This window comes from Natrix helvetica (assembly GCF_964273705.1).
Source record: "Natrix helvetica genome assembly, chromosome: 7".
Classification (NCBI taxonomy): Eukaryota; Metazoa; Chordata; class Lepidosauria; order Squamata; family Natricidae; genus Natrix; species Natrix helvetica.
In genome coordinates, this window is record NC_138558.1 from 598,808 (window position 1) to 622,189 (window position 23,382).

At 54.1% G+C, this 23,382-nt stretch overlaps 2 protein-coding genes across 5 annotated transcripts in view; one reads left to right on the forward strand and one right to left on the reverse strand.

The window, feature by feature from the left end:
- Positions 1 to 11,008: 11,008 nt before the first annotated feature.
- SPR (sepiapterin reductase) lies at positions 11,009 to 15,616 on the reverse strand. The gene is made up of 3 exons (XM_081959491.1): positions 15,209 to 15,616; positions 11,510 to 11,800; positions 11,009 to 11,413 (listed from the first exon to the last, which is right to left on the reverse strand). The coding sequence occupies exons 1-3, from the start codon at positions 15,516 to 15,518 to the stop codon at positions 11,223 to 11,225; spliced, it is 792 nt and encodes a 263-aa protein (XP_081815617.1). The 5' UTR covers positions 15,519 to 15,616; the 3' UTR covers positions 11,009 to 11,222.
- A 3,404-nt stretch (positions 15,617 to 19,020) lies between these two features.
- The window catches only part of LOC309395343 (exocyst complex component 6B-like), a 56,429-nt gene continuing 52,067 nt past the window's right edge, over positions 19,021 to 23,382 (forward strand). For all 4 annotated transcript variants that reach the window (XM_081959496.1, XM_081959497.1, XM_081959495.1 and 1 more), the window contains exon 1: positions 19,021 to 19,163. In XM_081959496.1, coding sequence (XP_081815622.1) covers positions 19,066 to 19,163 — 98 coding nt within the window. In that variant the 5' untranslated portion in view covers positions 19,021 to 19,065. The remainder of the gene's footprint in view (positions 19,164 to 23,382) is intronic.

Genomic DNA, 23,382 nt, shown 5'->3' on the forward strand with positions numbered 1-23,382 from the left:
CCGTCGCTGCGACGCGGGATGGGCAGCTCTTCCGTCGGCAGCAGCTACATCCCCTCCCCCGCGCAGCCCCCAAACGTTGAGTCGGTAGGGCCCGGCTAGAGGGGGGGGTTGAAGCGCCGTGGGCATCGCGCCTTGCCAGCTCAGGACGTGGGAAGGAGCAGGGCGGCCGAGAAAGCGGAGACCAGCTTTGGTGGAGCGAAGCAGCGCCGGCCCTGAAGAGACTGGTCTGGGTGGGAGGAGCCCGCTTCAATCCCACGGAAAGCCCCCCCCCCCTCCCGCCACCCGCTCCCTCCGCTGGGTCTCCGGCTCTTTTCTCCCCAAACTCGTAATTAATCGCTCAAGGCAAAAGTAATGAATGTTAATTGGCCATCTGTACAAAGGCTAATTAAAATCTACCATGCTGGGGATTCGAACGTCCTGCGAGCGGGCGGCTGAATGGAGCCTAGCCCAGCCGAATAGGGAGGTGGGCGCAGAAACCCGCATAAAGGATGGCGGAATGGCGGGCCGGGATCCGGCTAGCTCCTGGCTTTGCCGCTGTCTTCCTTGGGACTGGAAGCCACAAACAAGCCTCGAACCTCCGCCGCACCCCTCACCCCTCCCCGCCCCCTGCTAGGCCTTGGCCGCTTCTCCCCGTCGAGCTCAGTTTATGCTCGATTTCTAAGTCAGCTGGGAGTTCGAAGGCTGTCCCCCTTCCCGCCCCCAGGAAAGGTCTTTGTAGGGAGTACGGGGGGGGCGTCCCCCTGGTCTCGACTATCGCCTCCAGCCTTTCGCTGTGGGGCTCGGAAGAGGCCGCCCAGGGACTCCCCGGCGGAGGTCGTGAAAGGGTCCCTTCCTCCCCCCCCTTTCTGAGTCTTGCTCCTGCCACGTTCCTTTGCAAACGGCCATGACTGCCAGAAAGAGGCGCCGTAAATGCACCAAAAGTCTCAAGGAACGACCGCCCCGCAGAGCAGGAAAGCGGCAGGAGTGGCTGAGACGGACGAGGCTCCCTGTCGTATTTGCGAGACAGGAGACACCACGGAACCATCTTCCATCGGTCGCTTTCCGAGGGGGGTGAAGCCCATTCCTCCTAAAATTGACCGGAAAGATCCCCGCTGGTTTCCGGATTTTATAATGGGGGAAGCCAGAGGGGCGTCACCCTCGACCCCCCCCCCATGCGGAATGATTGGTCAACCGAATCATTCCCGGGACGGAATCGCGAATCGGATCCTTGTGGGACAGTTAATGCAAGCCGGAAGCTCAGCCCCTCCCCCCCGTACGCGTCCGGTCCTGCAGGATTAGACCTCCTGCCAGCCGATCTGAGACCCACTTGCAGGATTCACAGAGCCCCCCCCCAGGACAGCACAGGGGGTCAACGCTGTTCCCAGCGCCCCCCCCCCCACGCCTCTCGCCGCCTCCGATACTTTCTGCCCGGGCTGCTCAACGGACGCCCAGCGCAAGTCCCGCTCCTGGGACCCTCCCCGCCCTAACACCCCGGAGTGCGGCTGGGCTCAAGCGGAACGATGACCTTGGAGCCTCACAGGCCCGGGGGAGCTTTACCCGAGGGGGCGGCCAGGAGAGCTCGCCCCACCCGCGGGTCCCTGCAAACAGTTGGGGGGGGCGGGGCGTCCGGGACGGCAACACGCCCCGAGGATTCCCCAAACCGGGTTTTGCCCCGTTTCCCGAGTTCCCTTTATCAGGTGTCGGGCTGGCCTGTAATTCCGCGTCTCCTACGAGCCCGTCCTGGGCTTCCCTTGCCCGGCCCCCGACCCAAGGGAGGGAAGCCTCCGGTCCGCCAGTCCCCGAGAAGCCCCCAAGGGGCCGAGGTTCGGGGGGGCGGAGGCCCGCGCCTGCCCGGCTTTGATGAAGCTTGTGCCTGGCGTGGGGTATCCAAGAGACGCGTTTCCATGGGAACTAGTGGCACACGGGCTTCCCTTCATCCTCTGAATAGGCCTGAGGTGCCCCCCCCCCCCCAAATCCCCGGAGCCGAAGCTGGACGCCTGGTAAGGGAGAGAAGGCGAAGCGGAGCCCGGCCGAGCTGGAGAACCGACCGCTCCTTGACATCTGTATCTGCCTTTCTCCGGGCGCTCAAGGCGAGCTCCGTCGCGCTGGGTCCCGAGGCCATTCAGCTGAGCGGCGGCGGCCTCCGATGGTTGCAGGAAGGAGGTGTAGCAGCTGGAAGCCCAAAGGAAACTGCAGGCCCCGTTTCATCCCTGACTGAGAGATTGGACTTTTCTTAGGAAATGGGCAGGGCTGCAAGACTACAGGTGAAAAAACAGACTTTATCACAGAAAAAGAAAAAAAAGACGATTCAGACATTGGATTTGCCTTTTTTCACAGTGAGGTCGCACTTCTGATCTATTTTTATTTTGCAATTAATCTCTTCTTATGTGCGCTCTCCAAGCCAAACAGCAGCGCTGAGCAAGGAATGGCCGAGGCCGCCCAGAGGCCCCCCAGAGGCTGGGGGGGGGGTTATACATATATATATCTCAAAGTCTTGGCACATGGAAAGCTGATTAGGAGCTTGTAGCACAGTGTGGTTACTGGAGAAACAATCAACCACTGAAGTGCCTCCCTCCTGGAGTTCTGGGTGCTCCATCATTGGAGGTTTTCAAAAAGAGATTGAACAACCATCTGCTTGGGATAGCTCTTGCCTTGGGCAGAAGAGGGTTGGACTAGAAGACCTCCAAGGTCCCTTCCAGTCCCAGGGTTGTGTGGAACAGGAGACCCTGAATTGCATATTGTCTGGAGACCCGTGAAAAATGGTTGCCAGAGGAGTGACTGGGTAGGTTCAGCCTGGGAAAAGGAGGCAAAGAGGAGACCAAATACTCAGTTCGCCAGACAAAGGACAATGCTCCCAAGGGCAGCAGTAGAACCGCTAAGGCGGCAGGCGGAGAAGGGGGAGACCTTGAGGGGCCCTGAGGGGCAGCGGGTGGGTTTTGACTGCAGTCCTAGAGAACGGAGAGAGGAGCCTTGCCAAGGGAGCTTATGGGCACAAGCAGGATTGCACTTCTACTCTGCAGAGAGTGGAGCCAATGAAGGGAAGGGGCAGCAAAGCACAGATAGACAGCCCCCCCCCCCCCAAAAAAAAAGCCAGGTTCTGAGCCAGGCCAATAATTGCTGCTTTCCCAGAAAATGAGTTGCTCAGCCTCCTTTTGAGCTCACCTGGGCTCCTAGGCAGGTCTTGCCAGGAGACTTCCGGGAACCACCTCTGGATTCCAAACAGGGCCAACAAAGGGTTGCTGAGCACACTGCCCCCCAGTGGGGGAGAGTGGTAAAACCTGTGCTTCATCAACCTGGCTGAAGTTGTTTTCACAGAGTCTTGAGAACAAGCAGTTTCTGGCCCTCTGAGTGGCCAGGAGGAGGAACAAGGACGCCTTGATGTCTCTCTCCCTCGGTCCCTCTCTATGTGAGAGGGAGGGGCCCCTCCAGCCCTCAACTGCTCTGTCCTGGGTTCTCGTCCGCCGCCCCTGGAAGAGGGGAAAGTCCAAGCGGAGTTGCTTACAAGGCTGGCCAAACCCCTGAGCCTTCTCCCCCTCCCAGCTCTCCCCCTCAGACTCCCAGACTGGCAATTCTCTCCCTCCTTGATTGACTCTTCGCTTGGCTGCCCAGGGAGGGGCCAGGGTCAAACAGGTGGCAGGAGGGGGAGGGGGCCGCTAGGGGGCTGTTCGGAGGGAGTGTCCACCGCTGGACTCCTTTGGCAGCTGGCCCATCCTTTCATCCCTGGTATTCAGGCAGTCCTCCACTTGGTCCTCCACTATTTAAAGTGACAGCAACACTGGAAAAAGTTGACTTATGACAGTTTTTCACACTTATGACCATTGCAGCATCTCCATGGTCACATGATCACAATTCAGATGCTTGACAACTGACTCATATTTATGACGGCTGCAGAGTCCCGGGGTCTCGTGATCCCCCCTTTGCGACCTTCTGACAAGCAAAGACAACAGGGAGGCGAGATTCTCTTAACAACCATCCTTCTTCTGGGACCCAGACATAACGCCCCCCCCCCCAATGTCTAGAAACCCAAAGGGGGGCAGAGCTACAGCCCCCCTCCCTCTTTGGAAGGGCTGCCCAGCCTGGTGGACCCTGTGGCTGAGCAGCTTCTTTGAGGGGGGGACGACAGAAGGGGGCCCTCAGGATAGCGGCTCAGGAGAGGAGAAGGACAGCCTTCAGAGTGGGGAGGGGGTGCTGGTGGCCCTACTTGCTTTTGGCTGCTCTCCTCATCCCTCCGGACCCCTGAAGGAGCTGCGGAAATGAGAAACTAGCTGCCCTTTCCCACCCGACAGGAGACCCCCTGCCCACGGAGAGCCAAGGGGGAGGGAGAGACTTGGATGGGAAGAAATGCCCTTCTGTGGGGATTGGGCACAAGGAGAGGACCCGGGCAGCCTAGCTGGCCTTGCCACGGCTTAATTAATAACAGAATGTATGTATATATATATATATTGAAGGAAGCCTCTATTAACCCCAGTTGAGGTACTGCAATCATTAAAAGGCACCTGGGAGCAGGACAGCTTCAGAGGCATCCGGGGCCCTCTGGCGCTGGAGCCAGTTAATCAATGACCTCTCCCTGTTCTTGGCCGGCCCACGCAGGAGCCAAGCCACCCGTAGCCACCAAGAGGAAGAGGTGCATGTGTGTGGGCGGTGTTCCCTCCCATCGCCTCTTCTCTCCCACAGCACCCTTCCCTCCTGGCCATGTTCCTCCGGCTGCTTCCAAGAAAGGACCAAAAGGGGGGCTCATCCAGAGAATGGGCAAGGCTGAAGGGGGAGGGGGCTTGGTGGGGGACAGAATTAAACACACGGGGGAAGGAGGGAGGGCCAAACGGGAAGACCTCCATTGCCCAAGACAGCAGCTCAGATGGTGAGGTAGGGCTGGAGCGGTGGGGACAGGGGGTAGGGGAGATGGGAAAGCTGCCCCACAGTCCAAAAAGGGTCTGGCTCACAGTCGCTGTGGGACAATACAAGGAGAAACAAGGACAGGCTTGAGTTGGACTTCCTGTCTTCAGGAATGGAGCTGACCGGATGGCCCTCTGTGGTGGAGAATTCCTGACCTGGGTGGGCTTGAGAGATCCTCCAAGACCATCATTTAACATTTTTCGATACTTTTGGCCCGGATGACGGAGGAGGCTCCATTTCCATATGGCTTCTCTCCTTGATCAGTTTCCATCCATTGCTTCTTATCCTGCCTTCGGGCCCTTTGGAGAACAGGTTGACCCCCCCCTCTTCTTCTTTGGAGGAACCCTCAAATACTGGAAGGCTGCTATCCTGTCCCCCCTGGACTAGTCCTTCTGTTCTCCAGACCAGCCAAACCCAAGTCCTGCAGCAGTTCTTCATATAGTTTAATCTCCAGGCCTTTAATCACCTTTGTTGCTCTTCTCTGCACTCTTGCTACGATCTCAAGATCTTTCTTCTGTCAGGGTGACTTTGGGCCAGCCTGCCCAACCCACCTTAAAGGGTTGTTGTGGGGAAAAGTGGAGGTAGAATTAGATTTGTTTGCTTTGAGTTCTCTCTCTCTCTCACACACACACAAGGTAGGATGGGAATCTAATCATCATCATCATCATAAAACCAGCAGGATCAGATCTCCACCTGTGGAAGACTTTGCTCCAGTGAATTCCAGCGCTTTCCTTTTCAAGCCCTGAGAAAAAGGCAGATGCTCCCCAGGGCTGCCTTTATGGACCCCTCCCAGAGCCCCCGAGTTACTCTTTGGCGGTCTTCTAGTGCCCCCTGCTGGCCACCCACGGGAAACCGGCCTTCTGTCAGCGACACCATCGGGAGGGGTCCTAGGCCAGTGGTGGGCAACCTTTTTTTTCAACTGAGCCAAATCTCGCCAAAACCACGATTGAAATTTACTTTGAGAGCCACATTTTTAAAACCGAAAATACATAGGATGGTACACTGTTTTTAGTTTCAATAAGTTTTTATTGAGAATATTCTGCATGCAAGTATCCACATAGGTCGGGAGGATACAAATAACACAACTAATAAAACAAAAACTAATAAAACAAAAACGATAATATTATTTATCGATAACGTTAAATTCCGTAAAATTTGCCTTACAATGTAGAGAAAATTACATCCTGACATTGACTGACAAAGTCACAACCACTAATGTGAACATTGGCCTTGCATTTCCTTGGATAGTTTGAGTAAGTCAGGTTTGTATGTTGTTGTTTTTAATTTCATCTCTCTCTCCCACTTTCTTTCTTTTTTTTCTTTTTCTTTCTCTCTCTCTCTCTGGCTCTTTGTCTCTCTCTCTCTCCCTCCCTCCCCCATCTCTGTCACTCTGTGTGTGTGTCTATCTGTCTCTCACTCACTCTGTGTGTGTGTGTGTCTGTCTCTGTCTCTCCCTCTGTCTCTCTCCCCTCCCTTCCTCTCTCTCTGTCACTCTGTGTATGTGGGTGTGTCTGTCTCTCACTCATTCACTTAATCACTCACTCTGTGTGTGTGTGTCTCTCTCTCTGTCTATCTTTCTCTCCCTCCCTCCCCCTCTCTGTCTCTGTCTGTGTGTGTGTCTGTCTGTCTGTCTGTCAGTCTCTCTCTGATTCCCTCCCTCACTCCCTCTCTCTGTTCCTCTCCCTGTCTGTCTGTCTCACTCACACACACACACACACACTGTGGTCACCTTGTTGAGTGTTCCAATCACATTTGAAACACTCAACAACTGGCCTGCATTTATGGTATTTTGCAGCATTCTGCAGTCATAGGACCAAAATTGGTTGTCACTCGCCCGGGCTTTTGCAGAAGCTTCCCTCCGAAGCCCGAGAGGAGGGAGGGGAGCAGGCACCCGGCACACAGAAGAGCCGCATTAAAGGGTGTAAAGAGCCGCATGTGGCTCGCGAGCCGTGGGTTGCCCACCACTGTCCTAGGCCAAGGGCGAAGTTCAGCCCAGGGGAAGCTGCCCTCTGGACCTGCGCCGGCAGAGGTGAGCCTCTCGGGGGGTTTCGCCCTGGGAGGGTTGGCCGCTTTTAATCACTGCTCCTGGCTGGGTCGCTTTTGCATACGCGAGTGGCGGTGGGAGGGGGGCAGAGCTGCGGGGCGGGGGAACTTGTAACTTATTTCCCCATTTCTCCAACACTCCTTCCCCACCCTTCCTCTCTTGCCCGCTGGGACTGGCTGCTGATCTTCATCCAGCCAGAAGGGGGAGCCCGGACCTCACCCACCCACCAAAGTACCTGACCATTGATTGGAAGGGGGGGGGGAAGTGTGGACTTCGGGCTTAGCAAATCGGACGCCTTAAAGGGGGGGAGGGGGAACAGGAAAGAAAACGCTGCTTAATGGGGAAGGGGAGGCAGCCTTCGCAAAGGGACACCTTGGAACACGTGGAGGAGAGCCTGGGATGGGAGCGACTGGCCTGGGAAGGTGGGGGTTTCCAAGCCAAGAGAAGGTCTGAAGAGCTAGTTTCCTGCCTTGAGCAGGGAAGGGGGGTTGGACTAGAAGACCTCTGAGGTCCCTTCCAGCTGAAAGGGACCTGGGTTGTGTGAAGGCAGGCAAGGAAATTGGCTGGGACTTTGAGGAGGTTGCTTCTCCCAAGGTGTGTGTGTGGGGGGGTCAGCACCAGAGGGGGTGGGCAACACAACTCCCTAGGAGCAGGATTACCCTCCATGAGGTGTGTAGGTCCTACACTCACAGGATGTTTCCATATCTTTCCACCAGGGGCAGCCCCACTGCCTGCCTGGCAACTCCTCCAGCCTGCTGGGAGGATGAGGCTTTGCCCACTGCCCCTTGCCTGACCCTCCGAGAGACACAGGGTCTTTGGGGAGGGGGCTTCTCTGCCTGGAGGAGCATGAGGGGCCTTCCAGCACTGCCCAAAAAGCCTGTTGGCCCTTTGATGCCACTCTTCAGGCCAAGTCAATTCTCGACCCCAGGAGGAAATCCCACCCGCCCAGCAAGGAGCAGCTCTCTTTCTGGGTGAGGGTCTCAGGCCCATTCCTCAGTCTTTTGTTGAAGATGGATTTCTTCCGCTTGTTTGACTGTACTTGGCCCAAGGAGCTTTCCTGAACAAGCTTCCATTTTCCACATCTTTGAGGACAATCAAAATAGAGCTGGAAGGGACCTTGGAGGTCTTCTAGTCTACCCCCCCACCCCCACCCCCTGGAGCAGGAGACCCTATTATTTGAGGGAAATGAATGTCTAGTCTCTCCTTAAAAGCCTCCAGTGATGAAACACCCACAACTTCTGGTGGCAGGCCATTCCACTGGCTAATTTGTTCTCACTGTTAGGAATTTTCTCCTTACTTTCGGATTGCTTCTCTTCTTGATTTGTTTCCATCATTTCCTGTCCTGTGTTCAAGTACTTTGGAGAATAGGTTGACACAAACTGTGACACTGTCCAAGTGTATCTAGTTAGCACAACTTCCAAAAGACACAAAGCCCAGTTTTTGGAGGATGCTAGTCTCGTGTTTGTTTGTTACAACTTTTCTTGCCACGGTTGTTAAGTGGATCACTGCAGTTGTTAAATTAGTGATATGATTATTAAGTGAATCTGCCCCCCCCCATTAACTTTGCTTATTAGAAGGCTGCAAAGGGAGATCACCAGATTCCCAGTCACTGCAACTGAGAGTCAATTGTCTGAATTATGATCACATAAAAGGTCATATGTGAAAAATGATCATGTCATTTTTTTCAGGGCAGTTGTAACTTTGGACTGTCACTAAATGAACTGTTGTAAATTGGGGACCACCTGTGTAGTGTCGCTTTGACATAGCAGGGCATTCCAGGTGTTTTGTTATTAAACTGCTATAATTTGAGCTTTAAATGACATCATTTCTGATATTTGAAATATGAGCCAATCTGCAGTTTATCTTTTGCCTTCCCTCAAAAAGGACTCAGAAGGGGGCTTCAGCCTTTTCATTGTTGCTGGCGATTAGAGGGGTTTGTATACGTGTGTTTCCAGTTAAACTTTGCAGAAATAATTTATCTAACCTTCAGAAAAGGAAAATAAAAGGGCAGGTTGTGACTTTAAATGAGTTTTCTTCTTCTTGCATTCAGTGATTTTAAAGTTCAACAAAAATAAGAGTTTTCAGAAATGCTCAGAGTAGGGGGTCTTTCCTCCAGAAACACCAGCTTTCCATTCAACAATCAAAGTTCAGGGCTACATGATGTGATCAATGCAATCAAGTGGAAGGCAATATAAATGATTAACTTTAGGGATCGGGCAACATCTGGCAGAATTTGTGAGTTTGACTCTTTACCTGGATGGTTTCATTAATTGAAGCTATTGGTAAACTCCCAGTGCGAGTTATAATCACTCTTAACTCTTAACGTTATATCTTGACGTGAGGCCGCTGCTATCTCGATGTTGTATCTGGAACACGTATTCATCCTGTCCTGTGACTAAGTAGGACAGAGGGGTTGGAATCTAACCGCCAGATTGCAAGAACACACGTGAGCAGTCAGATGAGGAGACCCGAACTCACTGGAAGTCTCACATTGCAATGAACAAAGACATGGATTCAATTTCACAGCTACTAAGATTGTTGGCCGAGCAGGTACAAAAAGAGCCAGGGAAGTGAAGCCTGGGAAAGGAGCCTCTCCTCACTTGACAGGACTGCTGACTTATCACAAGCATATCAGGTATTTAGGAGGCGGGGCTTGACAGCACCAGCTAATGACATAACAACTGGCCATCAACATCCCAATCAACCAACAAAAAGCCCCGCCCAACCAGGCACTCCATAAACGCTACGCATAGAAAAGCCCAGAGGACACACACGGTTAGCAGAGACACGTTCCCCAAGGGTGGGCCCCAGCATGAGTCCAGCAGCTCGGAAAACCAAATCTCTGGTCTTGATGACTGACCTGGACTCGATCCTGCAACATCATCCTGGGACCTGTAGATTTGCCTTCATTCTATTATTTCAGGCCCAAAGAAAGTCTGGAATGGAATAGGATCTCCTGCCACAGACAGGGGATTAGACTAGAGGACCTCCAAGGTCCCTTCCAACCCTCTTACTCTCTGTTCTCTGTTCTCCCTCCAAGGAGGCTCCAAAAGGACTGGCTGGAGGGGGCTGCAGGAAGCCCACTGGCCCACAGCCAGCTCTATTCTCCAACAAGGTCTATTCCCTGACTCACAGCAGACAAGACTGCAAAGGCCTGTGATAGGACCTAGCCAAAGGAGCGGCCCTGGAACCCCCTTGTGCCCCCTGCCACCTGGGGATTAGACCCTCCTGCTTGGGCCTGCATACCCGTCTGGAGCCGTAAAAGCCACCACGAAGGAGAAAGGAGGAGGATCTATGCAGAATATGGAAGGACCACCGATGGGGATTCTCAGTCACGCAGGTCGTGGTTGTCCCAAAGGGGCTTTTTCAGAAGGCAACTGGAGTCCAGCTCAGAGCTGAAGAAGCTTCTTCGACAAGAAACGAGAAGCGAAACGTCTTCACAGAAAAACAAGAAAGTCCAGTTGCCTCTTGAAAAAACACCTGTGGGACTATATAGAATAGCAGAGTTGGAAGGGACCTTGGAGGTCTTCTAGTCCAACTCCCTGCTTGAGCAGAAAACCCTAGACCAGTGTTTCTCAACCTTGGCGACTTTAGGTCCTGTGGACTTCAACTCCCAGAATCCCCCAGCCGGCACAGTTGAAGCCCACAGGACTTAAAGTCGCCAAGGTTGAGAAACTCTGCCCCAGACCATTCCAGACAAAGGGCTGCCCAGCCTCTCCTTGAAGACCCCCAGTCTTCCTCTTCCTCAAGGTGGTTCTATTAGGGCACCAAAGATTGCAGCCGTTCAGCCTGCCCAACAAGGCAGAGGCTCTGCTCGGTCCCAGGGTGCCCTCTCTGCCACCCAGAAGAAGCCCACTGCCCAGCACTAAGGGGGAAGAGCTGGCAGGTGCAGGGCAAAAGCTCTCCTGATTCCCCAGGGAGCCCTCCTCAGCTGTGGGCTGTGCAACCCTTCCTTACTGGGGAACCAACTCTCTCAGACTGGTCCCTGGCAAACCTTCATGCCAAGCTGGGTACTCAGGGCTGCCGCATGGATCCCTCTCTGTTTAGCCCAGCCTTCCACCCTGTATAGAGTAACAATTTCCACACAAAGAGTAATTTTTGGCTGGTTTTTTTGGCCCAGTTACAGTGCAGAACTTTGCAAAAGGCTTCTACAAGGACCTCAGATGCAAAACTTCCTAGCAGACGTTATTTACTGCAACACGCATGAAAAAAGCGAACGGAGGCAGAATAATTTATGGTCTTTTGAGAAAGGAAGCCGTGCCATGGAGAAGGGACCTCCAAGGGAAGCAGGACCCTGGAGAGTGGCTCAGGAGTCGTAGAAGTCCACATGGGCACCGGATTCGAAGGCGTTTGCCACCAGCAGGTCCAGCAACCTCCGGGCGGAGACGTCGCAGTCGATCAGCTGCCCGGATTCCTTCAGGTGGAGGAAGGCCTGCCTCACCTCCGGGTCTGCCGAGAGAGAGCGCGCTTCTTCCTGCATGGAGGTGTCCAGGGGCCCTGCGAAGGAGGAAGGCGGGGCAGACAAGGGCCACCAGTCACAGGGGATCCCCAGGAGAGCCGGGGGGGTCTGGGGGCCCCTCTCCTGGGACTCACCTGGGGCGTAGTTCAGCACCCGGACGTCCGGCTCTTCGGCCGCTAAGACCTGGAACATCATGTCCCGAGCTGCCTTCCCTGTGCAGTAGAGGGTCCAGCTCTTGAAGGGCTTCAGGGCGCAGAGGGAGGAGATGTTGACCACCAGGCGGCTGAAGCCCGGCTGGGCAGGAAAGGCCTTCAGGACAGAGGCGGTCAGGCAGAGGGCAGAGGTCACGTTGAGGTTTAGGTAGTTGTTGACCTCGTCGGGCTCGGAGAAGTCAGAGAAGATCTTGGAGATATTGCCCAGAGATGCTGGAAGGGAAAGGGGCCCTGCTCACCTCCAGGGGAGACCAAGGCCCAGAAGGACAGGGGAGGGTGGGAAGCAGGGAGCCCCCCCCCCCAAGGCTTCCTCCCGTTGTCTGCAGCACAAAGGCCACTAGAGGCTGGGAGGCTGCCAAGATGCCAGGCAGCTTCTGGCCAATCAAGGGCAAATGACAAAATTGCCCACAGAAGATGGCTGCACCAACCCCAGTAGGGCCCCCGATCCTGACTGTGGGCCGTCGTGGTGCTGAAAGCTTTGGAGCCATTTTGCTGACCGTCACAAAATTAACGCTTCCAATACTTGCCGAGCCAAGCCAGACCCATGAGGCCGGGGGGGGGGAGGGCATCTCGCCTTCCCCCCGAGAGGAGTGGCACCCTCACCCTCATGGCTAGCCCAGCTGCAGCCCAACCCCTCCGACTGAAGGTCTCCCAGGCTCCACTCCAAAGACGGGGGTGGGTGGGAAGTCCATGGGCCCCTGGTGGGAGCAGCACCACCTGCCTCCTTGTAGAGCTGGGAGGGGGGAGGACCCCTACAGGGCCCCTACCTTACCCCAGTGTAGTGTAGGGAGAAAATGCTGGCCTAGAAACCAGGTAATGGGGAGTTCTAATCCGGCCTTAGGTATGAAAGGTAGCTGGGTGGTCCTGGGCAGTCCTCCTTTCTCAGCCCCCCAGTGGGGAAAAGAGGCGGCATAGAGGGGATAAAAATGTCCACATTGTCATCACCACTTTCATCATCCGGGCCTCTAACTTCTCCTGCAGACCCCACCCCTTCAACCCAGGAGGTTGCCAGGGGAGACGCTTCCGCCCCCCCCCCCCCGCTTAGAATGGGGGACCAGGCACTTCTCCCCAAGAGCAGTGGTGGGTTCCTACTGGTTTGGACAGGTTCGGCCCAACCGGTTGTGGTTTCCTGGCCTGGGTCTCTGCCACGTCCCTGAACCGGTTCCCTGGTCGGCATCGTCGGCACAGCCAGGGCTTCCCCCAGAGAACTGGCCATGTGCGTCGTTCAGGCCGGTCATCCGCTCTGGTCCCCAGAGAAAGCAGCGATGCCAGCTTGGCCCCACTCCGGCTAGCAAGCCCCAAGCCCGACTCCTCTCCCCCAAAGGCTGCAGTCGCCCAGGAGGACTCGCTCACTTGGCCCATCCAGGCGCTGCCAGCCCGAAGTGAGCTCAGCAGCACACGGCCTGCCCGCTGGTCCTGCCTGCTGGGGAAGGGGCATGGTGGAACTTGGCTGTCAATGTGGGGCCAGGAGGGTCCCAGGCAGCCACTTCTCAGAGCCCCCCACCCGCCTGCCCACCCATGCCCTTAAGTGTCACTGCCAGTGGCCACAGTTTCGCGACTGCTCTCCCCAGCGGTGGGTTTCAAAAATTTCCGACGGAGGGAAGGAGGGGGGGGGGAGAGAGGGGAAAAACTCCCAACAATAGACCGCTGGAGCATTTAGGGTGTGGAAAGGAATAGTTTCCGAGAGGGAATCGATTTGAAGAATTAAACAGAGGCGTCTGGGCGGCCAAGTTGAATCCTATTGTTGGGAGTTTTTCCCCTCTTCTCTCCCTCGGAGTCCCAAAAATTTTCAACACTGTTTTGGTGGCCGTGGCTTGGGGGTGGGGGGGTCATGTAACTGAGGGTGTGTGGGTGATGTCAAGTTGGCCACGCCCACTCAGTCACATGCACCCAGCTAGCCACGCCCACAGAATGAGTGCTAAAAAAATTTGAACCCCCCCCTGCCCAAGAGCCCCCCCCAATCGTAGGAATCCAGCCTTAGGAAGCCTCCACTGCAATGTTCCCTCTAAGGTGCGCAGCTGCGCGGCCGCGCACGTGGCAAGAAAACACCGCGCAGCAGTTTTCAACAGCCGCGCAGTGATTTCTACTGCCACAGGCTCCGGAAGCTGGGGAGGTCCTTTGCAGGCATCTAGAACGGGCCGCCCGCAAAGGACCTCCCCGGACTTGCTTTGAGGAGCATGGGGCGACTAAGGGTAGTTGTGAAGCCCCAAAGCCCCTGCCGCCACCGGAATAACTGCTGCCACCTCCTCCTCCTCTAACAGCACTGCCGGATTTGCCGCCCGGCGCTGCGGCTGAGTTGAAGCCGCCAAAGCTCCAGCCGGCATCCCCGCGTGTAGCAGCGGCACCTCCCCTCCGCTGGGAGCACCTGAGCTCAGCGCCGCGTTACCCCTGCCCCCTCCTCCTCCTCCGCCGTGCTTTTGAGTAGCCATGAGGCTGCGGGAGCCAGTAGGAAGGTGGTGGGGGGAGCAGGAAAAAAAAACAACCTCATGGCTCCTCAAAAGCATGGCGGAGGAGGAGGGGGCAGGGGTAACGCGGCGCTGAGCTCAGGTGCAAATGTGGTGGTGCTGTTGGAGGAGGAGGAGGTAGCAGCAGTTATTCTGGTGGCAGCTCGTTGGCATCTTCAGCAGCAGCCCTGCCCACGATGAAGAAACTAAAGATGGAGCAGATCCATGCAGATGACGTCGCTGCAACATGACTGGAGGAGGAATTCTGGGAGTTGAAGTCCATAAGTCTTAAAGCTGTCAGGTTTGAAGACCTCTGCCTTTTTTTCTAAAGGGTTAGGGGTGGAAGGGTCTTGTAACTTGACAGCTTTAAGACTTGCACACTTCAAATGCCAGAGTTTCTGAGCCAACATGACTGGAGGAGGAATTCTGGGAGTTGAAGTCCACAAGTCTTAAAGCTGTCAAGTTTGAAGACCCCTGGGTTTTTTTCCTAAAGGGTTAGGGGTACAAGGGTCTTGTAACTTGACAGCTTTAAGACTTGTGTGCTTCAAATGCCAGATTTTCTGAGCCAACATTTTGGTTGCTAAGCAGGAGCGTTGTTAAGTGATACTGATATTATATAACACTTTGAATTAAGCGGGTACCTTGAAGAAACATAACTTTGAGTTTCAAATAATACTGATTTCGTTGTTGTCTTAGGTGACATCTGTGAAAAAAATTCAGGTGCTCAGGCATGAAAATGTGCCCCTCAAACACTATACTTTTCTGCTCACACTGAAAAAAAATTAGAGGGAACATTGCTCCACTGAGCTTCTGGGCCAGAAGAGGAGGGGGCTCCCCTTCCTCGGCTCCCACCCCTCCTGGGGCTGATGCCTCACCTGGCACCCCCTTCCCCTCCACCCCGAAATCTGTCCCCCACAACCCCCTGCAAAGCAGTGAGCCAAAGCCTCCCCCAGCCTCCCCTGCCTGGGTCCCTGGGCCTCTGAGAAGAGGGGCTCCCCCCCTCCGCCCCCCCTTTCCCCGGGGGCTCCTCCGCCAGTATTATGGGCTGCCTTGGGCGGCGGGGGAGGGGAGCCTGGGAACGCCATCATCTCCCCTCCCCCTTTAGTTGGGGCCCCCCAAGTCCAAGCCCCCGAGCGCCCAGACCCCCCCCCCCCCCGCATCTCCCCGGCGCTCTCACCGGCGTTGTTGACGAGCAGCAGGCGCTGGGGGTCCCCGGCCTCGCGCAGCCCCCGCCCGGCCTCGGCCACCAACCGCAGCCCCTGCTCGCAGCCCAGGTCGGCGGGCAGCGCCCGCACCAGCAACCCGGGGAAGGCGGCGCGCAGCTCGCCCTCCAGCCGGCCCAGCGGCCCCGCCGAGCGCGCCACCAGCAGCAGCGCCGAGCCGGGCGGCAGGTGGGCGGCCAGCAGGCGGGCCAGGCTCCGGCCGAGCCCCCGCGAAGCCCCCGTCACGATGCACGCCGTCCGGCCCCAGGTGCGCTCCGGCTCCATGCCCGCCGCCGGCCCGAGCTGCGCAGGGTGAGCGGAAGGGCTCCTGTCTCCCGCCGGGGGCTCCGGGGCTCCAGCCCAGCCTCCCACACAGCGCCGCCCCCCACGCTCGGCGCCGCCCGCTTCCAGCTGCCGGGGCGGAGGGCGCGCCCAGAAAGCCGGGGCCCGAGGGGGCGGAGAGAGGCAGGCCGGGGCCCGCGAGGTCCCCCGTTCGAGCAGGGGCTGGACTAGATGACCTCCAAGACCCCGTCCGGCTCTTCGTCCGCCTTCTGCTCGGCGCCCGGCATCCCCTTGACTTGTGCGGGCTGCTCTGCATCCTCCCGGCCGCTGCTACCGAGGGGGCCCACCCGGCTGCTCCCCTGCTTCCATCATGCCTGGCTCTGCCCGGCGGCGGATCCCGGTTGTCCCGGGAGGAGACGGCGGTGGGGGTCCCGAAAGAGGCTGCTGGGAGACCCTCCAGTCAAGGCCCCCAAACTCTTTGGGGCTTCGAAGGAGGAAAGTGGGGTGAACTCAGATGAACCTACCCAATGGTAGAAAAAGGATTTCTGGGCATTGGTGCACAGCTGCTTTGGGGTGAGATTTGGCTCTTCTGAGGGATGGAGGGAGGAGAGGGAGACTCCTGATGTGAACTTTGGGCCTTTGGTGCTCAACCAAGGCAGGCCAGATGTGCCAGTGAGAAGCCACTTCTGTGCCCCTGGCTTTTCGGCAAATACAGGTGCTGGGATCCTGCTTCCTGCCTGGTGCAGAAGGATCCCTATGACAGGCTGTCATTCAGTGGCAATTTAATCTTGCACTGGATTCTGGCTGATTTCCAAAGGCAGCCAGTTCCCCCTCCCCCCTCCTGTCTATCATGTCAGGCAGCCTCTTCCTGGCTCAATCTGAAGGACACAATCCGAAAAAGGACAAAGGGCTTCGGAGCACCATTTTTGGCCATCCTTCCAATGCGCACATGCCCTGACTTGACTGGGTGGATACTATGGTGAACAAGGACTACATTCAGAAGCTGAACGTATTTTAATTCAGCATATCACGGAAAGCAAATTTTTGTTTATCTCACAATTATTATTAGAAAAGTGATTAACTGCTGGGCTGAAATTCCACCATTTCCACCAGAATTGGACTTCAGGTCCTTCCTAAGGGAAGAAACAGGCTTTTGTTCTGAGGGTGCTTCCTCTTTTATCTCCAGCCCCCCCCCCATCCTTGTGTGTTTCATGCAAACTGGCACCTCTTTGCATCAGTGTGACTTTCACATAGGAGCAAGTCATCCTGGGATCAACTTAGAGCCTGATCTTTTTCTGGTGATCTTTCAGCAGAGGGGAAGTTCTTCCAAGATGCTGCCTGAGTGGCTCTCCACTTCTGCCGACTCTGCTCGTTTGTTTTCTGTGTAAATTCAAGGATGTTCTGGTTCTTTTCTTTAATAAAGTTTGATTATAGTTCTCTCTTGTGAGATTGGTCTGCCTGCCCAAAAGAAAGAATAGGAACAAGGGCTGATGTACTTAGTCATAGGCCTCAGTGCTGTAGGGCCACGCATACTGAGAGCTTACTTTCTTTTTTATCACTCATTTTCCTTGCCGTTGAGGTCTGCAGCCTGTCTCTTTTACACACTAGTGTTAGGGGCGGAGAGTCAGTAAATGAATTGCCTGGGAGGTAGGTGGCGGCAGCAGTAACTGCCAAGGCTCCCACCAAGGCAGGATGCAAAGACCTCAGCTTTCGGTCCTCTATTTACCACAGGCAGATTAAGGAATAAGCTCTTGAAAAACATTTTGCAATTATTATTGCCACACACGCTTCTTCCCCAGGGATTAGTATCTCAGTAGCTCCAATGACCTTGAATGAGCTGTGAGAGCATGGAGCCATTCTTGCCAGGGTGGGCAAGCAAAGAGTGGGGCTGAGGGTCAGGGAAGCCAACCCAGCCAGGAGAAGAAACTGCAAAATCAGGCAGCCACCAGAAGCCCCTGCAGTACTGTTGCCAAGGAAACTCAGTGGGTGGGAACACAGAGGGAGCTTCAGGTGAGAGACAAGGAGGAACCTGCTGATTATGAAGTGTCAGCCTGTGAAACATGCTCCCCTGTGAGGTGATGAGCCCTTCCAGGCAGGAAATCTTCAGAACAGACCAGTCATTGCGAACTTGGTTTGAAAAAGAAACACAGCATCAAGGAAAAGGACTGTGTCTATTGCAAGGATTGTGGCAAGAAAGAAGGTCCCAAACGAAAGCTAAGGATTTTTATAGAACTTGAGGGATACAAGGCAGGAACTCCAACACTGGATAGCCAGTTTGGGGAAGCTGGGAAGGTCCTGGCCAGGTCAAAGGTATGATAGTCTGTCTTTGAATAACATCCACTCATTCCACTGTTCAAGGTTACAACAGGGCTGAACGAGCAGGACTTGCGGCCAGTCCTTGAAATCGCAGCCATCGTGGCACCCCCTGGGGCCATTTGCAACCTTTCCTACCAGCTTCTCCCAACAGTCATTGGAGAAGCCAGAAGAAGTGGCAAGTTGCTCCTGTGAGTAGCTTCCACTCCTGCCATCTTTTCAGCTGCCTGTATTCGGAGGTACCCACCAGCCTGCCTGCCTGCCTGCCTGCCTGAGACTCTATTCCTTCCCGTGTTGTGGCCACGTGGGGTCATCGCTCAATAATTGTGTGGTCCCGGGGTTGCAATGACAACAGGACCTGTGGGATCGTGCCCTTCATTTTAAGCAACGCCTTATGCAAGTCCCACCTGAGGCTGCTAAGGTTGCTCCTGCGGCTCATGCAATGGAGCCGGGGTTGAACTCCAGGGCTCTGCTGGAAGGGTCCCAGGCAAGAAGGGCCCCCCTTCCCTCTTCTGCCATGCAGAGAGACAAGGACATGAATAGAAGGAGTGGATCTACTCAGTATTGAAATTTGCACTGAAAGCTATGGGAGAGGAAGAAACCCACAATTTTCACAGAGAAAAAAATACCCAGCTGGATGTCAGGAAGCTGCTGGGGACCAGAGCTCTCCAACCTTGGGAGACGTCCACTCTAAGACTAGTGGACTTCAACTCCCATGTTCCCCTGCTGGCCAGGGAATTCTGGGAGTTGAAGTTGACAAGTCTTAAAAGTGGCCAAGGTTGGGCAGCCCTGATCCAGAGAGTCAGAAAAAGCCTTGGATTAGGAGGAGACAGGACAGAGACGTGGCAGGGGGCAGCTCTGATCCAGAGAGTCAGAAAAAGCCTTGGATTAGGAGGAGACAGGACAGAGACGTGGCAGGGGGTGGCCTGGATGACCTCACGGGAACCTTTCTTCTGTGTTACCTCCATCGAGAAAGGGAGGGAGGATTTGGAGGACGGGTAGAGAGGGTTCTAAGAGGTCATCCACTCCAGCCTCAGGGCAGAGGATTTCCCCCTTCCCGCCCGCAGAGAAGGGCCCCGGGGCGGAACGACCGCGCGGCGGAACGGCCGGGCGCCGGGGCGCGTTTCCAGGGGAGAAGAGAGCGCGCGGAGCGCCGTGCGTGCGTGCGTGCGTGCGGGGCGGGGCGCGGCCGGGCGGCGTTGCCATTGCGACGGCGAGGAGCGGGGCGCGGCCCGCCATGGCGGAGCCGGAGAGCCTGGAGACGACGGCCGAGCACGAGCGGATCCTGCGCGAGGTCGACAGCACCGACACGGCCTGCCTCGGCCCCACCCTCAGGTGCAGCCCCTGCGGAACTCCCCGCCTCGGGAGCCTTCCCTCCCTCCCTCCGCGGGTCCTCCGGGTAGCGACCCCCGCCTCTCCCCGGCCACAGGAAGAAGGAGCCCCCGCCTGGAAGGGCCCCGGCCAGAGCCCCGAGCCCCGACCGGACCGGCTGGCTCCCCCCTCTCCCGCCTGCCATGTTGCCTTTTCTGACCGGGCCTGGCCCGGGGAAACCCCCTCCCCCCTCCCCTGCCGTGTCTTCCCCTCTTCTGCTTTATGGACTCTTGCGGCCTTGAGGATGGTCGCCCTGCTTGAGCAGGGGGCTGGACTAGACGACCTCCCAGGTCCCGTCCAGCCCTATTCTGAACCTGATTCCTCCCCCTCCTCCGGCCTTGGCCATCAGGGGGGCAGCTCCTGTTTTGGGGCGCCCTGACAGTTGCTGGGGGTCAGTTCGGAAGGGAGGGTGTTATGGGGAGCAAGGGGGCGGGGGGGAGGCACGAGGGAGAGAGACCCACTTGTGGCCCATGAGAGGGTCCTTGGCTTTCTTTTGCTCGGCCGGGGCTCCTTCCCCACTCTCTGCCCACCTGTGGGATGGACCTCTGGCCTTGGAAAGGCACCTTGGTGGGCCAGAGAACAGGGCAGGGCATCGTCTGGCCAACCTGTCAATGCACGTCTTTCCCTCGGATCTTAAATATAAGGTTCAGCCTCTGCTTCCCCTCAGCCTGCAAGATCCTCCTAGCCCAGGGTTATGAATCATAACTTTAATTTTATCCTTTTGCGTGTCTCATCGTTCTGTTTTTCTGCTTCGTGCAATCTCCCTCAGTGAGCACTTCCTGGCAGCGATGAGCATTTGTTCTTTCCCTATTTCCCTGAATTTGAACGGTGTCATGTTCCTTCTGGCTACGTTGATGTGTGTTTTTCGTTTTGTACAAAAGGGGAGAAAAAGACGGTCTGAATTCACTTACTTGGTCGGGTGTTTCTAGATGGGAAAATGGTGTTTAGTTCTGGAGTGCAAAGCAGAATGAGGGATTATATTGAAAGAGAAGGGTCTCAGTATGTCTCCCACTTCATTCAGGGTTAGATTTCCTGCTTGGAAGGAAATGCAGTGACATAACCGGACCTTTCCTTGCCTTTTTTTTATGCCCTCTGATTTTCTACCTCTCGTGGATTGCAGGCAATCCCCAGGTTAAGAAAGGGGGCCTTCCTACATTTTTTCTTAACTCAGATTTGTATGCCAGGCAGAATTCGTACCTGTGAACAGCCTGTGTGTTTCTAAAAACGGCAGATGGCATTCTTATTTTTATTTATTTATTTTATTTACTGAGCGCTTATAGACCGCCCCGTCTCCCGCAAGGGACTCGGGGCGGTGGACAGTCCATATCGGAAATACATCATATAAATAACTATAAAATTAAACAATTAAAATTATTAAATAAATAGATAAATACGAAGGAGGATAAAAAAGGTTTAAAGAACTGTACAGCTGTACATTCTCCTTCCTTTCACGAACAGACAAAAACAGCCTGTATGTTAAATGTCTGTGGAGATTCTCAGCCATCCTGGCAACTGGTTAATTTTCTTTGAAGACGTTTCGCTTCTCATCCAAGAAGCTTCTTCAGCTCTGACTGGATGGTGGGGAATGGGAGGATTTATCTATTATTTAAATCCTCCCATTCCCCCTCACCCGATCAAAGCTGAAGAAGCTTCTTGGAGGAGAAGCAAAACGTCTTCAAAGAAAGAACAAGAAATCCCAGGTGCCTTTTGAAAAAGCACCCTTGGGGGACAGCCTGCATGTTAAAAAGGTGCTTCTTTGGTAGTTTAAGAAAACTGTGTGCGTCTTTAGGAGTTGGAGGAAAAGGAATGCCATCATCACGCCTTAGTACAGCAATAGGCAGCCTAGGCATAGGAGGTGTCCATAAATTGGGCATTCTTACCCCGTAAGGCTGCCTGTGATCAGTCTGGCCCCTTTTAGATCTGGAAGATTTCTGGAAGATCCATATGCTGTGCAGCAGATGACTGGACAAGGCCTGAATCGGCCTGAGAGTCCAAATCCCCACAAAGGGGTCAACATACAGAGAAGACCTCTTAAATTGAGGCTACCTGTACGTGAAGAGTCCCAATAGAGAGGATTACACTGGTTCTATAGTGCCCCCTAGTGGCCAGTGCCAAATACAAGAACTTGTGAAAAAGCTCCCCTAGGTGCCCCCTTCAGGGATCTGGATCGGGAGGGTCTCCAAATTTGGCAACTTTAAGACTTGTAGACTTCAAGTCCCAGAATTCCTCAGCCGGCATAGCTCCGGGGATAAACGTAACCAACGTTAAAAGCACCAGGGTAGCTTTGAGTGAAATACTGTCCTGGATATTGAGGCTTCATCCGTATTCCTTTTTGACACAGATGGCTTTCATTCACGGTCAGCATTTACTACTTGAACCCAGTGCCGGCAGAGCTGCTTCAAGCTACGCCTCTAATTCATCAGAGGTTTTATCATGGGCAGACCCCGTTGGGGAGGGGTAGGTAAGCGGAGCCCAGCCCCCTGCTCTTGTGCCTCTGCTTGAAACTGACTAGACCTTAATCGGTTATACCTGAAGGCTTTTGCTTCCCAAGTGGCCCTGGCACAATTCTGGTACAGGTAGTCCTCGACTTACGACCACAGTGGTGCCCACAATTTCTGTTGCTAAGTGAGACATTGAGTGAGTTTTGCCCCATTTTATGACCTTTCTTGCCACAGCTGTTAACTGAATCCCTGCAGTTGTTAAATTATTAACATGGCTATGAAGTGAAGCTGGCTTCCCCATTAACTTTGCTTGTCAGAAGGTTGCAAAAAGTGATTCCGTGACCCTAGGACGCTGCCGTCATAAATATGAGTCAGCTGCTAAGCATGTGAATTTTAATCACGTGACCCTGGGGAATGCTGCAACGGTGGTAAGTGTGAAAAACTCTCATCAGTCACTTTTTTGAGTGCTGTTGTGTCAGGGGAAAAATGCCCTGGGGAAATCTGAGATCAATGGACCGAGGCTGATTCCCTTCCGCATATCTTTTGAGATATTAAAAAATAAAATAAAAGTCTTTGACAAGTATATTCTAATTAATAAACAAACTTTAGTACGAAAATTAAAAAGCAAATGAAACAGAAATAACTAATGGTTACATTTTGATAATGAAAGCTCCGTCTGCCAAGTTGGCAGCCGAACAAAAAAGAAAGGAATTTTTGGAATGTGTAACGCATGCGCAATAAATCACTTTCAGATAAGAACTTTTTGTTTTATGACCTGCGCAATAAAGCTTTCTTAGTTTAACTCTTGAATGTCAGTTTAGGCAGTTCAGGCCTAGCAAACTTTTTAACATCGTGACACCCCTTCTTTTGCTAGTCTGGGCTGACGTCATCAAATCATCAGTTAAGGCACATCTTCTTTCGCAGATACTCGTGTTGATTTGCGGCAAGTGGTTTGTTAAGCATGTCTGCAATCTGATCATGTGTAGAAACATATTGCAATTTAACAAAACCTTGCTTAACTAATTGCTTTGTGTTTTGATAACGAATGTCAATGTGTCTGGACCTAGAACCTGTAAAATGTGACTCAGAAATATAAACCACAGATACATTATCTTCCATCACGGTGATTGGTCGAATCGGACGTGTCCAGATATCTGTGATCAAAGCATCAAACCACGTTAGAGAATTACAAGCATCTGAAACACAAGCATATTCAGCTTCAGTAGATGAACATGAAACAAAACTCTGTTTTCTCACTTGCCAGTAAACAGGACATCCATTCAGGAACATCATGTAACCAGAAGTGCTTTTGCGTGACTTCTTGTCGCTCGCCCAGTCGGAGTCAGAAAAACAAATCAACTTTGGTTGATCAGTGTGTGTTGGTTCTAGCAATAACTTCATGTGTTTAGTGTGTTTTAGGTATTTCAACAACTTCTTAATGCATGACCAATGAAATTGTGTTGCCTTACCTACGTGTCGTGATAAAAGATTAACACTAAGTGCGATGTCAGGTCTGGTCCAGCTACTAATGTATAATAGTGAACCAATGACTGAACGATAAAGTGTTTGATCCTCGAACTCAGGACTTGGTTCATGTGTTAAGTTGTGAAAATCTGTTTGCATGGGTGTCTTTGTTGTGCTAGCATCTTTCATGTTGCAATGATGTAGAATGTGGTCAATTTTCTCTTCTTGTGAAAGACTAAACCCCTTCTGTGTCTTTTCAATTTGAACACCTAAATAAG